The sequence below is a fragment of the Thunnus thynnus genome, chromosome 24, assembly GCF_963924715.1.
Source record: "Thunnus thynnus chromosome 24, fThuThy2.1, whole genome shotgun sequence".
In the NCBI taxonomy this organism is placed as follows: Eukaryota; Metazoa; Chordata; class Actinopteri; order Scombriformes; family Scombridae; genus Thunnus; species Thunnus thynnus.
In genome coordinates this window covers 14,279,503-14,296,944 of record NC_089540.1, presented here as the reverse complement: position 1 = coordinate 14,296,944, position 17,442 = coordinate 14,279,503, and the positions used below count along the sequence as shown (strand labels likewise).

Here is a 17,442-nt window from a genome sequence, read left to right as displayed (position 1 = left end):
TAGCATTTTAATGTCTTAGCTGCTCAAGGCAAAGGAACTACATTAGGCTTAATTTATTGCATTATATCATATTTGATGAGGAAAAAACACTGTGCTGCCATCAAAGGCATTTGACACTGTTGATCATTCCTTGCTTTTACATATTTTTATTTTTATGTAATGTTGGTTTTAGTTCAAGTGCCTGTGCATGGTTCCTGAATTACCTATCTGATCGGCAGCAGTCAGTGAATTTGGGAACTATTTGTTCAGAGTTTTTACTAATACCTAAGGGTGTTCCACAAGGCTCTATTCTGGGGCCAGTTATTTTTACAATTTATATGAATAATATCTTTTTATCTTTAACTAATTGCCATGCACATTTATATGCGGATTATAGCATATTGTATTGTATCGCATGGTAGCAAAAACTTTCATATTTCCACTCTACAAGGATCCATTATTGAGAGAGTTACAGAATACATACAAACTCACATTCAAATTTCATACAGACAATCTTGTCAACAAATTAATTGTTTTATTGTTTTATTGTTTAATTGTCTAATGACTCTCTTTCACTACATGTTACTAGAGTTTGTACTGAGCTTGGAAGATCTGCTTTTTGCTTTTATACTCCGACCGCAGGGAACTCTTTGCAGAGCACCCTAAAAAAATGATAATTTAGTAACCCATTTTAAATCTATGATCACTAACCACTTCAGTTCTGTTTGCACCTCGTTTAATTGATTTGGTTTTACATCTTGTATCTTGTATTAACTGCACTTATATACTTGTTTTATTGATTGTTTTCTTTTATCTTGTATTTTTTATCATTACTTTATATCTTTTTTATACTTGAAATCATTGTAAATGAGGGCCAGCCCTCATTGATTTTCTTTCTTTTTAAATAAAGGTTATATATATATATGTGTTGATCATATATTTTATATGTAAGAGCTTTATCTGCAGTAAGTATAGTGGAGTAACAAGTTTAATATTTCCCTCTAAAATGTACTTTAGTAGAAGAAGAGAGTTGCAGAAATATAAATAATGTATAACTATAGTAAGTACCTCACTGCGTAAAGACATTACTTAAATTGGGTCTCTGGTGATTTAGGATTTCACTTCCATAAAGTTGCAAGACTCCCAAGAAAATCAAAGCAGCAGAGGCATAGATATTCTGAATTTCAGTGTCTAGAGTGGGTCAAGCTTTGAAACCATTAGATCTAAATATCGAAAATCACCAGTAGATAAGCATAGATTAGCTGATTAAGTTTCTAACACAAAATTAATTTGCAACCATTTTCAAAGCAAAAAGGTCAAATATTCTCTGGTTTGAGCTTCTTAAATGTGACAGTTTGCAGTCTTTCCTTGTCACATGACTGTATATTGAATATCTTACCATTTTAGGCTGTTACTCAGACAAAACAAGCAAAATGAAGACATCACAGTGGCCTCTGAGAAATTGTGAATGCAATTTTTCCAAAGACTAAACAGTGAATCAAGAAAATAATCGTCGGATTAATCGATAACAAAAATAATCGTTAGTTGCAGCCCTAATTGCCAGCCATATCCTTCCCTATATCAATATTAAAGTACAACTGTAGTATATCAAAAGACATATTGTTACATCAGGCTCATCAGTTTTATGAAGTGAATGCAGCAGAGGAGATAAATATTTATAAAATGTGTACACTATCATGTAGACACTTAACACTACTAGAGTATGTCAGTGCTGCTGCTTGTTTCATAAATTATGAATAATAACTTGTGGTTTCCTCAAAACATTTGTCCACAAAAACATGTTTTTCACATCTCTAAAGAGACATGAACTAATACACCTTCACATTCTTGCTTCTTTATACTGCATTTTTTTAAAAAAGCACTCTGGATATGAATCAGTCATTACTTTTAGAATTAATTCAAGAGACTAGAGTGTACCACTTTTTATTTTCTTTATTTCGGTCGTCATCATCCTGTAGGAGCATTTGTCATCAGTATGTCTCAAACATCGGAAAGTGTGCACACATCTACATGGTCTTTTAAATACACTTACACAGGCAAAGTGGGGCCGGGGGGAGGAGGGAGGCAAGAGGGAGCACAGAAAAACACTGGAGGGGGTAGCTGACATCAGGGGGAGGAGGACTGGGGGGGGCAGAGAAGTTTCACAATGGTGAGCAGACAATATGCTAGAACAGTTTTCTTTTTTTATTCTTTTTTTTTTTTTTTTAAATGAATTCTAACAGCTGCAAGTTGAGGGTTTTCCCCATTCTTCATCTCTATGTCATCTGTAAAGTTACACGTTCAAAACAGCCACGCAGGTTCGATCTCACAAAAGGGCCGGGTAGCTGCTCTTTCAAATGGAATGTTTTCATACAGTATAAAGCTTCAGACTTTCCACTTTCGTATCAAACTGTGGGGCTCTTTGCCCTTTCAAAGCTGTTGTACAACCCAGTTTCTGCAGACGGGGAAAGGTCAAAGGAGTGTGAGGGATCTGACCACAGGTTGTGACCTCACAGTACGGACACTAGGATGCACCCTGGCCATTAACACTCACACTGAAAAGTTTAAGATTGCTCCAAATAGATCTAATTTATTTATTATTTATTTGCCATGCCAGCATAACAGCGTTGTTGCAGCCTAATAAAACCACAGAGCTAACGTAAAACCAAACAAAAAAGAGAGCAGCCCATTGGTTTGCAGAGAAGAAAAAAAAAAAAAAAAGAAGAGATCTATTGGAAAGCTAGCATTTTAGCGACATAACTGCAATGGTTATCCACATTTAAGTGCTAATAAGCCAGTGCAGCCACAGGGAACGTACAAAAACTGCAACAACTTCCACTACAGTGACATATATATATAAAAAAAAAAATAAAACAAGAGAACACAATTTGTCCAACAATTCAGCACGTATCAGGAAATCATAAAACCAGCCAACGAGCAAACAAAAATTCATGACTTAAAATGTCACATTTTAGCAGACATGCCCATCAGCCATTCTCTCGCAGGTACAGTTACACGCCATGTTTCTTAAGTCTCTCACATAGTTGTATCTTTCAGACAAGAGCCTAGTATCTAGTAGCTATATCTTGCATTCAGTACCGTTCATGTTTCTGAATGGACATTATGCATGACGTTTATCCCCATACAAGTGGAATGCGGTGATGCTTTTCATGCTAAAAAATTCACTGTACAATCGTAAAACCGACAACGCCTTCTTAGACAAACACATCCACTCAAACCTTAGCACTCAGCCTATCTAGAACAAAACAGAAAAGTCCGTAGTTGAGTGACCAAAAAATGAATGAAAAAACAAAGTGTGAGCGGGCTCTAGCCCTTTTCAGGGAGTGAATGAAGAATAATTTTAGAATTCAGTTTGAAGGGTTTGAAGGGTTGTTGATGGACGAGACAGTCAATCAACTACAAGTGTATAACCTGTGGGTTTTAGTGAGAGTGTGTTTGGGGGTCATGTTGCAGTGAAGGACCGTGGGAGAACACTGGATGCTTATGAGTAAATAAGACTTATGGGGAAAGGAGAAATGGTGTGGATTTTTGAGGATATCCGAGGAAGTGGAAGCAGGTGGCTTATAAGCCCTGCTTAGCCAGGGCAGCGGTGACATCCTGGGCCAGCGTGGAGAGCTGGGGTGACTCCAGGAGGTTGATGCTGCCGGCGGAGGACAGGCGAGGGGAAGTGCCTCCCGTCTCGACCCCTGGGGAGTGGGTGACGACGATTTCTGCGCCGTGGTCAACCCGAGCTTTGGCTGATTCCCGGAAGGACAGCTTGTGGCTCTCGATCTGGTGGGTGAGGACAGAGAGTTTAGCTCAAGATTATTTTCTCTTCTTTATTTTTGCAGAAACAGAGAGGAGGCTTCGTGTTTGTGCGCAAATACTGTATGTGCTTCTTTTTACCATAACGTTCCCCCCTCCGGGCATGTGGCTGGCATTGTCCAGGGAGCGGACCTTGGCATGGGCCTTGTCTCTAAAGTCAAGCTTCACATTCTCAATTCGCACATGACCTCCCCCTGGGAACAGCAAGGAAGAGGAGAAAAGCATCAAACCCACAGGGCATCACTCGCCTGCAGGCCAGAGCTTCTCCTAAACAACACTCAGGACAGACAATGTCAGGCTGCACACTGCAGTGCACAAAAAAGGACACTGTGCTTCTGTTTACCATCTAGACTCTGTACATACAGTATCATACAGGGCTGAAGTTATCATCATGACATTAATAACAATATTTCCCTATACTAATCCCTATCATGATATCATAAAATTACATATAACAAAAAATAAAACTGATGTTGAAAGAAATGGACTGGATTCTACTGATACACAGAATTTTCATGTATTTACAACAAAAATTTCAATTACTTTTGGTAACTTTGGAGCTAACTTTCATTCATATCATGTAAATCATTAATACCAACAGCAGAAATTTGTAGATAAGATCATACTATCACAATATAATTCAGCTGAAAGTCAATAACAATGTTATTGGATAAAGGCTCACCTTTGAATCATATATATTCCACCTACTGTTCTTTTTTGTTCTAAGTATTTTAAGCATTTTGATGACTTGATGACTCATGATATGTTGCACTTTAAGGCAAGTTAAAGACAAGCTTGGTATATCAAGCGGTATATTAAATATCAGGTTATAAAAGCAGATTTGCTTTAGTTATTTTTGAATTACAGTATTTTACTCTACATAAACCCTGCAAGGATGTATATCGGACACAGTTACATATATATATGTACACAGTATATAAACCTGTGCTTAATCTGCTTTGAGAAACTAATGATAAACACCAAGATTGTCAATGTTCTCTCTTTTTCTTTTTAAATATTTTATTTTCCCTTTTTAAAATGAAACTATGCCTTTATGCCTAATTGTGTGTGGAGGTGCTTAATGCAACGAAAAAACCCAAACCATAATACTGTATATATCATCTGTCTTTCCTTTGTTAAATACAAAGATTTTAAAAAAAGTATGCTACCTGGTCTGTGGTGGATGTTGGACATGGAGCCACATTTGGCGGTGACGTGGCTCAAATCTATCTTCTTGGTCTGGATTTGGACCTGTAGGCAGCAGCGGAAAGCACATATTAACCTATGTTTACTAGGAAAAAACATTGCGGTAAACTATATACTTTTCTTCACAAAAAGTAATAAATCAGCCATGAGACGATGTGACATGATCCTGGATGAAGGCAGATTAATTAAATCAACGCTCGTCCACACAGGAGACACAGGATGCTGATACCAGTTCCCTGCAGAGAGGTTAACTTGAAAGCAAGCACTAAAATCGCAGACATCAAACAAACACAGAACACAAGCACTACCTAACACTACAGGGAGTATATGCTTCAATAAAACTTTATTGTCCATGGGTGACATGAATTAGTGTAAGTGTGAACGTTGTTAAAAAGACACACTGACAACCCTGCATGCTGTAAAGTTGTGTTTACATTTATACACTGTGCAGAGACAGTGAATATTGTGCCTCAGCCAAATGTAAAAAAAAAAAAGTTTTGGTGCCAATTCTTGCAGAAAATTAAACATATTTGATTCTGAAGCACAAAAAACAGTTAATAAAGATGAAAATACTCCACAACTACAACTCACAGACAGGTTCATGCCTAAGTGTATATATTTATTAGAATGAGAGAACTTGAAAAGAGAAGGTTTTTGTATAGGTGATTATGCTTTTTTTTTGTGGAGTCACTCACGTTTCCCCCGCCTGCTGTGTGCTGGAGTTTGTTCAGCGAGCCACATTTAGCCTGAACGTGGCTAAAGTCCAGTTTAACACTTGGAATCATGACCTGGGAATGACAAGGTATCTTTTTTATACAAACAAACAGCGCACACATGGCTTCTCAAACGGGAGGGGGAAGCTTAAAAAAAGGCCCACCTCCCCCCCCCCCCCCCCGCCCTTTCCCTTCCAAAATAATCCCATAAAAGTGTCCCAATTTTAAATCCACGACCTATCAATCTGTCTGCACTCATTTTAACGCTGGAGCATTGAAATTTTAGCTCATTTCGACAACAGAACAAAAAAAAAAACATGGTTTTTATTGATGGAGTTAAGCTTTTATTTATCAGTGTGCAGAAGGTATGCTTGTTGTAACCCATCCACAGTCTTGAACTTGTCCCTGTTTTGAGCAGAGCTGTTAAAGCAGAAAGAAGCATATTTGGATTTAATTCCAAAGTGCAATAACCACTATATGTATAAGTACGAAAGGCAAAACGGACAGCACAAAATCAAAACAAAAAATAGAACTTCTTCTACTTTTTGCCTGACAAAGAAGTAACATGGATGCATTGCAGTTTGGAAATAAACCCTTCATTAGCCAAAGACAGACATGGGTCAACACATGGGTCCATAATAGTAACACGACACAGCAATACTACAGCTGAAAAGGGGAAAGAGAAAGAGACGAGGAGAAAGAGAAGAACGAAAACAGAAAGCTGTACATACATTGCCTCCTTTGGGCGTGTGCTTCAGATTATCCTTGGAGCCGCACTTTGACTGAACATGACTGAAGTCCAGTTTCTCGGTTACAATTTGAACCTAAAACAAAATCGGACGAAAAAAAAAAAAAAGAAAATACTATATGTGCCTTGTTTAAGTCAAGTGTGTGATGACTTATCAATGTGTCTTCACATGCATTTATACTTAAAATGTGTTTACATTAACAGTGATTTTCTTTCTGAAGAGCTCTAAGAAATAGAAGTGGTGATCTGGTCACTGGCTTCCCAATCGCGAACAAATGAAATGCATGACTGCGGGTGAGTGTTTCGCCCTCACATCACCTGCCCAGGTTCTTTTGTGGTGGCAGATTTTGAGTTTTAGTTCGACAGATTTTTCTCAGAGCTGCTCTGGAGGCAGAAATAATCTCATTGGCCAAGTTAAACCTTAAAAACAAAAAACATGTTTGGCTGTATGATCTTATATAGGCAATGAAAAATTCAAGAGGTAACAGAAGATATACAGAGATATATAGAAATGAAAATGTATAACTTTTGTGATCTAGCTGGTTGAACACAACCAATGAGAGTATTTCAGCCTTGTGCATCATTTTGTGCTGTTTTGTAAGACAAAATGAATTTAAAAAGCCTACTTCATTATTAAAAGTGAACACACAGAGAGGGTAAAAAGAAAAGACAAAGGGGTTCAAGGAAAACACACAAGCCTCCGTCTCCAGTCTACACTGACCTGACCTGGTTTCTCGACAGCTCTTCTTCTTACTCACACACACGTTATATGACACACATACTCTTCCTACTATCTATTTTAGTGGGTTTTTTTGCTGCTCCTGTACACAACCCAGTCCCTTCTACAGCTGTTACAGCGCAGACAGCTGCAAGGTCAACCAATGACAAAGCACTTGCACTGAACCCAAAGACAATCTACCCAAACTAAATATATATATTTCTAAGAGTGATTATACCAGGGCTGAAACAATTAGCTGAATATTAATTAATGATCTGTAACTATTTTGATAATTGATTATAAATCATTTTTTTAAGTAAATATACCAAATCTCATTGGTTCCAGCTTCTCAAATGTGAATATTTTCTGCTTTTTGAAGATTTGGGCTCAAAGAAATTTTATCCACCACTTTCTGGCATTTTATGGAGAACAGATTAAGCAGCTAATCAAGAAAATATTGGACAGATTTATCTATAATGGAAATATTGTTAAAATTGTTAGTGGCAGCCATGTATTTTACATAATATAATGGTTTTTAATATTTTTTAATATTTAAAACTTAATCTAGTGGAGAAAAATCACCCAACCTGACATACTCACAATTAATTAATAACAAAATATCACTAACACTACATTCTCATTTCAAAATGATAAAATTATAAATATAGCATAAAATGTTATATGTCACTACGACTCATACAATCTTTATTATCTTTGTTTACTTATTTAAGAAACTTCACACATCAGTCACTCCAGGTTTCCCACAGAGTTCCAGTATATCAGAAGACCACGAAGCAAAGCCTGCTGTGCTGCTCCTCACAGTCATGCATCACCCAGCTTGATTAAAAATTTCTGCCCCTCTGTCACATTTCTCCCTAAAGAGGAAAGACGAGCTGGCAAAATGACGATGAATCGCGTCCTCTCCCATACATCAGTGGGGTTAATGAAAAAGTCTCACCTCTGAAATATTCAGAGAACATTAAGACCATCGGTTGCCTTGGTTATGTGATTAAGAATTTGCAGTCCATTAGACGACCACACATCTGTTACATCCTACAGACACAGATGACAGGAGTGAATCCCACATCCCAACTATTAGAAGAAAACAACGACGAGTCCTTGTAAGAAATAATAAGAGCTAAGCTTTTATTAAGGTAAATTATCCAGTGGTGACCCTTCATCTCTTGCTTGAAAAACAGTTTAACAGCTTGGCCACTTAAAATCTTTATCACACAATCCTCTTCAGTTCAAGAGAGGCAAACCGATAACAAGCCACTTGAAACATAAATACAAAAACACACAAGCTGCGCAATGAAGAAAAAGAATAAGAAGAAGTTAAGTAAGGTGATATGTTTCACTCTTCACTTCTTAATAATTAATTCCACCCGCTTGCAATTATTAATACTCAGAGCCAGAGGGAAAATCCTGCACAGCAATGACGAAAGCAGATCCCCAGGGCGAATGATGTTGCAGGATGACTGCTCCTCGGAGGCAGTGACTGGATTCTTGGAATATTCTTAAGAGAATGGCTGCTTTAAACCTGCTGCTGCTGCTCATTATTTTAGAAAACACATGACGCTTTTTCAGTAGGGAGAAATTTGAGAAAGGTAAGGAGAGAGGGAAGACCAAAGGGAAAGTCAAAGGAGGAGGCCGGAGGCGGCCGATGACTGGTGGTTCATCCAGACTGACGGAGATGACAGTGGACAGGGAGAGGGCAGGGGACAGTCAGAGGAGGCAGACAGACAGTGACGGCAGGGGTTTAGAGGCAGGGCAGACTGTGAGTGATAGTGAAGATGTCAGGAGAGATATTTGAGCATTTTTTGACATTTCAAAGACAGAGAGACAGACAAAGAAAAAGGTAGAGGAGGGAAAGAAAAGGGAAAACAAAACATCTTTTTTTTTTATAGAGGTGGTTATGACTTTTGCTATATTGTGACAATAGACATACATGCAGTGGAATCCCAAATCCAACAGAAACTATACCAGGCAACAAATACTTTTCTAAGCCATCTAATTAAAAATTACATTTTTAATTAGATGGCTTTGTGCTATAATGGTTTAAGTAAAAGTTAATGGTCAAATATACTTTGCTTTTATGTTCTTATTTTTTGCATCTGTCTTTTAAATATGTTTTCTGTCTTTTAACAGCACGTTTTATTGCTTCTTGTTTGTATAAATATACAGAAAGTGTATGAATATTAATGTTATATATATCATATTAGCTATAATAAACTAGGGTGGTAATAGTATCTTTTTTCTCCAAAATAATATACTGTATATTGCCAACCTTTTATCAAAGAGAAAAGATGTTATTAGAGTCTTGGTTGATTTTTTTAAATATTAAGTTGCACAACATAATTTTGTTTTTAGTGCCCCCATGTGGCAGAAGGAGGTAACTGCTGGTCATTTTGAAAGTCAGAAGATATACAGTATATGTATATTGATCTAATATGTAATTGTATTCTATTTACTTCAGTTGAATGAACACATGAGACTCTGATTTTTTTAAAGGTTTTGTTATGTCCCAAGTGTGATTCCATAATTTAATAACATGACTATCATGCTCCACCACAGTCCTGTTACCTGTCCTCCTTTCGGCTGGTGTTTGATGTTGGCGGTTGAGCCGATCTTGGACTTTACATTCTTCAGGTCAGGCAGGGGCTGATTGAGAACCTTCAGCTGCCGTTGGGTGGAGGACGGCGACTTGGGCGGGGTTCGGATGACCGCCACCTTCTTCTCCTGGAGGATGCTGAAGGACTTGGGTGTGTGGCTACCAGGGGTGCGCGAACCAGGGGTGCGGCAGGAGTAGCTAGGGGGTGAGCCGGGCGTGACGGCGGAGGAGCCAGGGGTGGAGGCGCCGCTACGGACTGCCCGGGAACGTGAGTCTGTACCTGGGGGAGGGAGAGCGATTACAACGATAAAGAGAAGAAACACAGATATGAAATGAAAGAAAATCCTTCCTGGAGACAGAAACACCTCGGACAAAGAGAAAAGAGGGAGAAAAACATTAAAGAGAAACAGATGGATTCTGTGTGTGATCCTTCATCTGGTTCTGATGATGATGATAAGAAAACACAACACACATGGAACTGTGAACGCTGTTCTGTTGATGCCAGATTTGCTCTGTTTCCACAAAACAAACAATGCCGGTCAAACAAGAAATGTTTGACAAGGAGCATGTGAGCACACACAGGCAGCTGAATTCATTTAATGAAGATGGCTTGTTGCTGGGATACTGGGCCTGGACCAATAGGATTTTAGCTGATAAGGTTGTATATATGAACAGGTTCTGTTGATATGGATCCCACCTGTTTCTGGTTTAGGGTAAAGCAGGTTTCGCAGAGCCAAATATGACACTTTTTACAACTATTTAATTATATTTGTATCGAATTAGGGCCAGACTGAGATTAAAACGAAAGAAACCAGCTTGATGAAACTTCTTATTTCTGTCCTCATACTGCAAATGTGTAGAAAATAGCTTCAAACTCAGGCATAGGGGATCCAATTTTGTCTGTCAGGTAGAGTAGTTTTGAAAGACCTACACCTTTCAGAATAATGAATGAATGACTGTTTTGTATAGCTGATGCTCATAACTATACATTATATAAGGCCTATTGCTTTGACATTGGAGTTTTTGATAAACAAACACAATCAAAACCACTATGTGGATGAAGGAGGGTGTGATGGTTCTAACTGGAGCTACTGGGTGCTCTACCTGCCATACTAGGGGCTCTCCCAGACCTGCTGTCCGCTCTGGGCTCGGTACGGAACGCTTCAAGAGAGTTGGAGAGGTGGAAGAAGGACAAAGAGGAGTGAGGGGAGAAAGAAGGCAAAGAGGAGGAAGGCAGGGGGGTGGTAGGAGTTAAATTCAATAGGTGGTCAATAAGCAAGTGATTAAGAAGAATCATTAGTAAAAGCGCAAGAGAGTACAGAGGCAATCTGCTGTGTAAGGGATGAGATAATGAGAAAATCAATTTGAAGGTTCAATATTTTTAATGTGTGTATGGTCTTACAGGTTGGCCTGGAGGGGCTGCTGTTGTCATCTTGTTCAGCAGCAGGGATGTGGCGTGTCAGAGACTTGGCAGGCCTGGGGAGGGATGACCTCTTCTCTGGGCTGCGGTATGCTCTCTCCTGAATGAACACACACCGTAACAAGCTCAATCACATGTAATCCGCGTAGACATTAGTTACAGCTACCTTTCTGACATTTTCACACACAGCAATCCCTTCTTTTTCTCTCCTTCCACTTTACCTTCTCTGCCCATTTGTTAGGCAGAGGGGACGGACGGGAGCATGCAGAGGAAGGGCGGGCCTCGCAGAGCTCCGCCGCCACCAGGGGGCTCCGTTTAAGGCTACAGGCAGAGCCGGGCCGGGGGGGCTGGTGATCGGACCCCCGACGCTGAGCTGCCATCTTTAACAGAACAGCCCGAGTGGGGCTCTGGACAGAAGCCGCGATAAAGAGGCAGGAAAGTGTGCAGGACAGATGGATGATGTGCAGGCAGGTAGGCAGAGGTGACAGACAGATGGAGAAATGAAGACGTGAGATGGATGCAATGGAGATGAAATGTGCATTTATGGTTTACAAGGCAAGACACATTGCATGCAAGTGTATTTGGCAGTGTGTCACAGCATCTTGTATCAAAGTTCCTCATTGAACTGAATGTTTCTGCTGTATTTATAGTTTAATTCCAAAATAACATGCTGACTCTAACAAAGTCATAATGAAGCTATTATGGTTGTATTATAAAACAAGATATGGTATTATCAACATACACAGTTGATTATTTAATTTTCTTTTAAGAATGGACATTTTGGACCCCTTGATGGAAATTTTCACATAAAGGACAGAAAACACGATGAAACATTTAAACGTCCAACACCAAGTAAAAAAGAGGATTTGACAATGGAAAAGAAAAAGAGGTTTAAGGGGAAATACTGGGGTTATTTTACACAAAAGTGAGAAATGACGTTCACCTCTTTGTCACTGTGCTGCACATCGTGAATGCTGTTTATTGCTAAAATGTGCACGTTATTATCTGATTTCTATACTCACTGATTTTCTCTGTCGAGACTGGCACAAGGAGGCAGGCATGCAACACAAATATGCACACAGAGAGAAACAAAAAGAGACAAATGCAGACATGCAGAAGGAAGGGAAAAAAAGAAAGAAAATATGGGGGGTTTTCATGCAAACAAGGCCCCATGATGCAATGCAGTTATTTTGAGAAATTTAAGACGATATGACAGAAGATAAACTAACTATTTGCATCAATGTAGGACTCCTGAAAATGATGTCACTTCAGTGTACTTGACAAAATCATAAAGCTTTTACAGATGTGATTGTGTGTATTTGACAGATATTGACTGAATAACCTCACTGCAAAATGGAAAAATGTACATGTAAACTGAAGTGTACTGCAGATGATATATTTACTGATGTACATTTTTACTAACATATCATAGCAAAAACCTACATTTAGACACAATCAAATATGCACAAAAAATGCAAAACAACTATCTCCCATTAGTTAATAAAGAGATGTTTGTACCATAAGAAAAGAAAAAACTAGGCTAATTCTAATCACACCAATTGCATGTGTATGTGTGTGATTGCATGACAGCACTTACAGTGGGTCTCTCCCTGGACTGGTGGACACTGAGGGGCTGATGGCTTTCCATACCTGTACAGAAAACAGAGTCCAACTGTAATGATCAATATGAACCAGCAGGGGGAGACATTTGCGAGTGTAAATTTTCACACAGCCACATACACACAAACGTACTCAAACTTCTGAAACCATTATTTAGGAGCAAATGGTGTTTGCTGCACAGTGATCTACCAGCAGACACATCAAGATCCAGATAGAAATCAGTGAAAAACCTTCTTTGCATGTTAAGCATCACATCACAACATTATGATCAGTTTCTCTTCACACCCACTGACCAAACATACCACCGCAACCATGCAGCCGCTTCCAGCAAACATATACGAGTGACACTTAGTGATAAGACAAAGAATAAAACCAGAGTTCACTCAGTGAATACCAGTCACAACAAACTACACAGCAGCATCATTGAGCATGAAAAAACAGGAATATGAAGCCAAGCATGAGTAAACACTCCATTTTTGACATGGATAAAATGAGAACCAAAAAGACAAAACAATTGAGCTCGTAATAAAGGGACCACACATGATGTTTTGAAAATGGGTCAGCAGCACATGATGTTTGCCAGCTACATTGCACCCGCTTGATTCCTCAAAGAGCCGTCAATAGAGAGAGAGCAGGCATCAACATTTCCATTACCTGTCCATATTTGTAACAACAATCCAAACCCTAATTGATTCAGCTTTGGTTGAATTTCTATGTCAAGTGTAGTTGGAGTTAGTTGTTTTCTGCACAAATGTTACTGTAAGACACCACAAAGTACACATTCCAATTTTTGCCAATTGCACAAATCTCTTAATATCCTTTAGGAACTTTTTTCTGAATCATAATTATTGGTTATTTTGTGCGACAAAGGCCTCTCAGCACTCCCTTAGGCTTCTTGGGTACTGTACTGCTACACTGTGTCACTTGAGTCAATCCAAAAGTAATATGGTAAGATTTGGTTGCACTCTCTCTATCCATGGCACAGATTCTTGGTGAAAAGTGTTCACCTGTGGCCTTGCGTCTAGCAGAGCCGTGAAGCAGAGCGGGCCTAGGATGTCTGGCCACCACTTTGGCTACACTCTTTCGAGATGGAGAACGAATTTGGAGGGCTGACACCTTATTCTGGTCAGCCCTCCGTATGCCTACTAGCAAAGAGGAGAGACAGGATTATATGAACAAGTTACATTGTTATTGTGTTTTCTACTACAGTACATAGTTGCATAAATACACTTTTATACAGTTAAAAATGAAGTTCATTGCAATTTGTTAAAGAAAACAAATTTTTAATATAGAATTGGAACCTTTTTTCTTCTTCATCTCCTCTCTTGGATGGTGGCTGGGTACTTTGCGGGACACTTTACTCTCAGTGGTGCTAGGGTGACCCCTTCCTCTGCCAGGGGCCCGTTTAGCGGGTCTGTCCACCACAGGTCTACTGGTAGGACTCTGGGTCTGAGGAAGGGCTTCGATTTGCTCAGTCATGATACTTTTGTCATCATCTGCAGTGGAGAGGGATTAAAAGAGGACTAATTCTCCACAATCTTGGCTAGCTAGGAGCTAGCTTAGTGCAAAGAAAAACACTCATTCACATTCAGATTTAATAGCAACAAGCCTGTTTTTATATATATAACAACATGTTAAATATACATTAAATGTCTTAAACATTTATTTTACAAGCAATTATTATGTGTAATTGTTTGATAGCTCTGGGTACCTTGTGAGTTCATCCAGCCACTGTCTGTGTCTAGGATAGAGACGTCCATGGTGGTTTCATCATTAACTGCCTGACTGGTCTGGCAGAGCCCATCAGAGGTCTCTTCCACCTCTTGACCAATCTCAATGTCTTTCTCATCCTCCTTCTCACCCGTCCTCTCCTCCCCTTCCTCTTTCTCTACCGTTTTCTCCTCTTTCTCTTCAGCTACTTCTCCAGAACCAGTCTCCCCCACTTTCTCCTCTTCTGTCTGGACTTTCTTTACCCCCTCATCCTCCTCTTTCTTCCCTTCATCCCTATTTTGTGAGTTACCTACAACTTTATCCTCTCCCATGTCCTCATTTCTATCTCTTTCCTCTGGTGGCTGTGGTACGTCATGGTCAGAGCATGGAGACAAGTGTGAACTGTCTGTCGCAGGTTCCCCATCATCACTGTTTTGTGCACTATGACTCCATTCTTCTGCACCAGACCTGGGATCGTCATCCACCATTGGAGTAACTTCCAGCAGCCTCACCCCTTCTTTCTTTTGCTGTTCCTTTCCAACTTCAGCTTGATCTGTCTTGAAGACTACAGGCACTTCAGCTTCCTCCATTATCTCTTGAGGCTCTTCAGCAATCTCAATATCGTCCTCTTCCTCTGCTTCTTCCTCTACTTGTGCTTGAGGTATAATGATGACTGGGGAGGATATCTGTGGCTTTGGTGAGTCTTTTTCTGGTTTTACCTCCTGCAACTGAATTTGGGATACTTTCTCATCTAAGGGCTTTTTAGTGCTTAAATCCAGAACAACTTTTGAGGTCTCTTGAATTTCTATTCCTTCTAATCTTGTAGGTGTCCCATGTTCACTTTGAGTCGTCTTACAGTCTTTTTCTGTGCTTTCTCCTGAAGGCTGAGATGGTGCTGAACGTATGTCTTTATTTACCATTTCTGGTTCTTCACTTCTTTCTCCTGAATCTTCCTGCTTAGATTTTTGAATTTCTTTCTCTAATTCTGTCTGTTTATTATCAGCCCTTTCAGACTTTGGGTCATTCTCTGCTTTGACCTCCGTTAAGATTTTCCTAGCGTTCTCCTCAATAACTTGGGTTTCTGAGGGTGGATCATCTGGGGACTTGGGGGTGGCAGGAGTTGGGGGAACCTTAACTCCAGTTTCAGCAGGAGTGAAAGTAAAGGAATTGTCTGGCGGGATGGGAGAAGCCTCTCTTGACGGGTCTTTTTCAACGTCTACCTCAGGAATTGCTTGGATCTTTATGTCACCAGGAAGGCCACTCTCCAAACGAAACTCAGTCAGTCTGTCTTTTGAAGTATTGATTGGGATTCTTAGGCGATCAGGTTTTATTCCACTTGTCACAGCTTTTTCAAGAATCAGAGTAGTCTTTACTGGCGCATCTTTCTTTTCAAGCACTGTTTTTTGAGAAATCTCAGGGACAGTTCCTTTATGATCTTCTTGTTGCATTCCTTTTTGGACACCCTCATCTTCTGTGGGTCCAAGCTCCTGTTCAACTTCACCCTCCATAGCAGGGAAACGTTGGTAAGGAGAGTCCCCTGGACTGGGCACATCCGCAGGGGAAGGCATGGGCCCAGAGTACTCATTGAAGACACAGTAGCCCAGTTCCTCCAGCTGGCTTTCCCCACTCACCACCCTTGAGGTCTGATCTCCCAAGGCAAGCTTGGCTAAAGAACTCCCCACCAGAGCTGACACATTGGCAGGCACAGACTTTCGTCTCATGTGATCAACCTCCCTCCTCTCTATGGATGGCCCCGGAGGCAGGGCCCCGGCCAAGTCCAACATCTCAGAGAGGCTACTTGATTGCTCCAAATTGCAACTGTGTTTATCAGAAGGTAAAGGCGTTTCTGCCTGGGTGGGGACATCTTTAGGTGATTCTGTGGAAGTTGGGGTAATGGAGACAGCTGGAGGAAACCTGGGTGTATGGCTCTCCACAGATGGTGTTGAAGGGTAAACTTCTGATTCATCAAAACTTCCACTGATAGGACACATGCTTTCTGAGAAGGTCCTTGACTTCTCTCCCTTCACAGTCTGTCCCACTGTGGACCCAACTGTAATGTTCAGGGAGAGGCTTCTTTGTTCTAATGACATCTTACCGGGAGAGGTTCTGACTTTTCTATCTTGTTGATCCTCTATCTTCTGCGTAATTTCAGTGTCCCCACTTAACCTTGTCTCTGCTGTTGTGCTGAGCTCGTAATAGCTCTGAGTTTGTGGAGACTCCTCTTCTTTGCTTTTTGAAGATGTCTCAAAGTAGGTTTCTGATCCTGTCTTGGGTCCATCAGATGAGGATTTCAGCTCTGTACCAGGTTCTGGACTTGATTTGACTGTTTCTTGCCTTTGATCCACTTGGTGAATGCTGGTCACAGGTGTCTCATGCAATTTAATGTCACTGCCACTATCTTGGCCCTCCTTGTTTATCCCGTCATCCATCCCCAGTTTTTCCTTGCTTTCATTCACAGGGGTTTCTGCTTTGCTTGGCAAGATAATTCCCTCTTTTTCTTCTGTCATAAGTCCTGAAGTCTCTTCTGCAAGTGAAGGCTGTTTTGCTTCTTTTGCGTTTGACTCGCCAACAAGGTGGCTCTCAGCTGCCTCTTCTACCCCACCTTTTTTGTCTTGATTACCCTGTTCGGCTGAGGAGGTGTCAGATCGCTCTTTTTCTTTCACAGACGAGGGTGGAGGTTTTATCGAGGCAAGTTCTGCTCCTTCAGGTGTTGCTCTTTCAACTACCACCTGCTTCTGATGTAACGATGCCACTTGAGGCTCCTCTTCTTTCATAGCAGACTCATGAGACTCCTTACTGATACACTCCTCGGGCTGGGCTGTGAGTTTGAAGGATACTGTACAACTTTGTGCTGAGTCATATAAGCCAAAAAGCTTTGCTTGCAGCATCCAC

At 40.2% G+C, this 17,442-nt stretch overlaps 1 protein-coding gene across 6 annotated transcripts; it reads right to left on the bottom strand.

Annotated features, from left to right (window-relative positions):
• Window positions 1–1,917: 1,917 nt before the first annotated feature.
• LOC137176987 (microtubule-associated protein 2-like) lies at window positions 1,918–17,438 on the bottom strand. Of its 6 annotated transcripts, XM_067583049.1 has the most exons (12): window positions 14,552–17,438; window positions 14,142–14,336; window positions 13,848–13,985; window positions 12,818–12,870; window positions 11,203–11,320; window positions 10,905–10,961; window positions 9,773–10,080; window positions 6,455–6,547; window positions 5,706–5,798; window positions 4,974–5,055; window positions 3,886–3,998; window positions 1,918–3,771 (listed from the first exon to the last, which is right to left on the bottom strand). In XM_067583049.1, the coding sequence occupies exons 1-12, from the start codon at window positions 17,436–17,438 to the stop codon at window positions 3,562–3,564; spliced, it is 4,347 nt and encodes a 1,448-aa protein (XP_067439150.1). In that variant the 3' UTR covers window positions 1,918–3,561. The 6 variants fall into 6 exon arrangements, with proteins under 6 accessions (XP_067439150.1, XP_067439153.1, XP_067439151.1 ...); XM_067583052.1 differs by lacking the exon at window positions 6,455–6,547; XM_067583050.1 differs by lacking the exon at window positions 10,905–10,961.
• Between the last annotated feature and the right edge of the window lie 4 nt (window positions 17,439–17,442).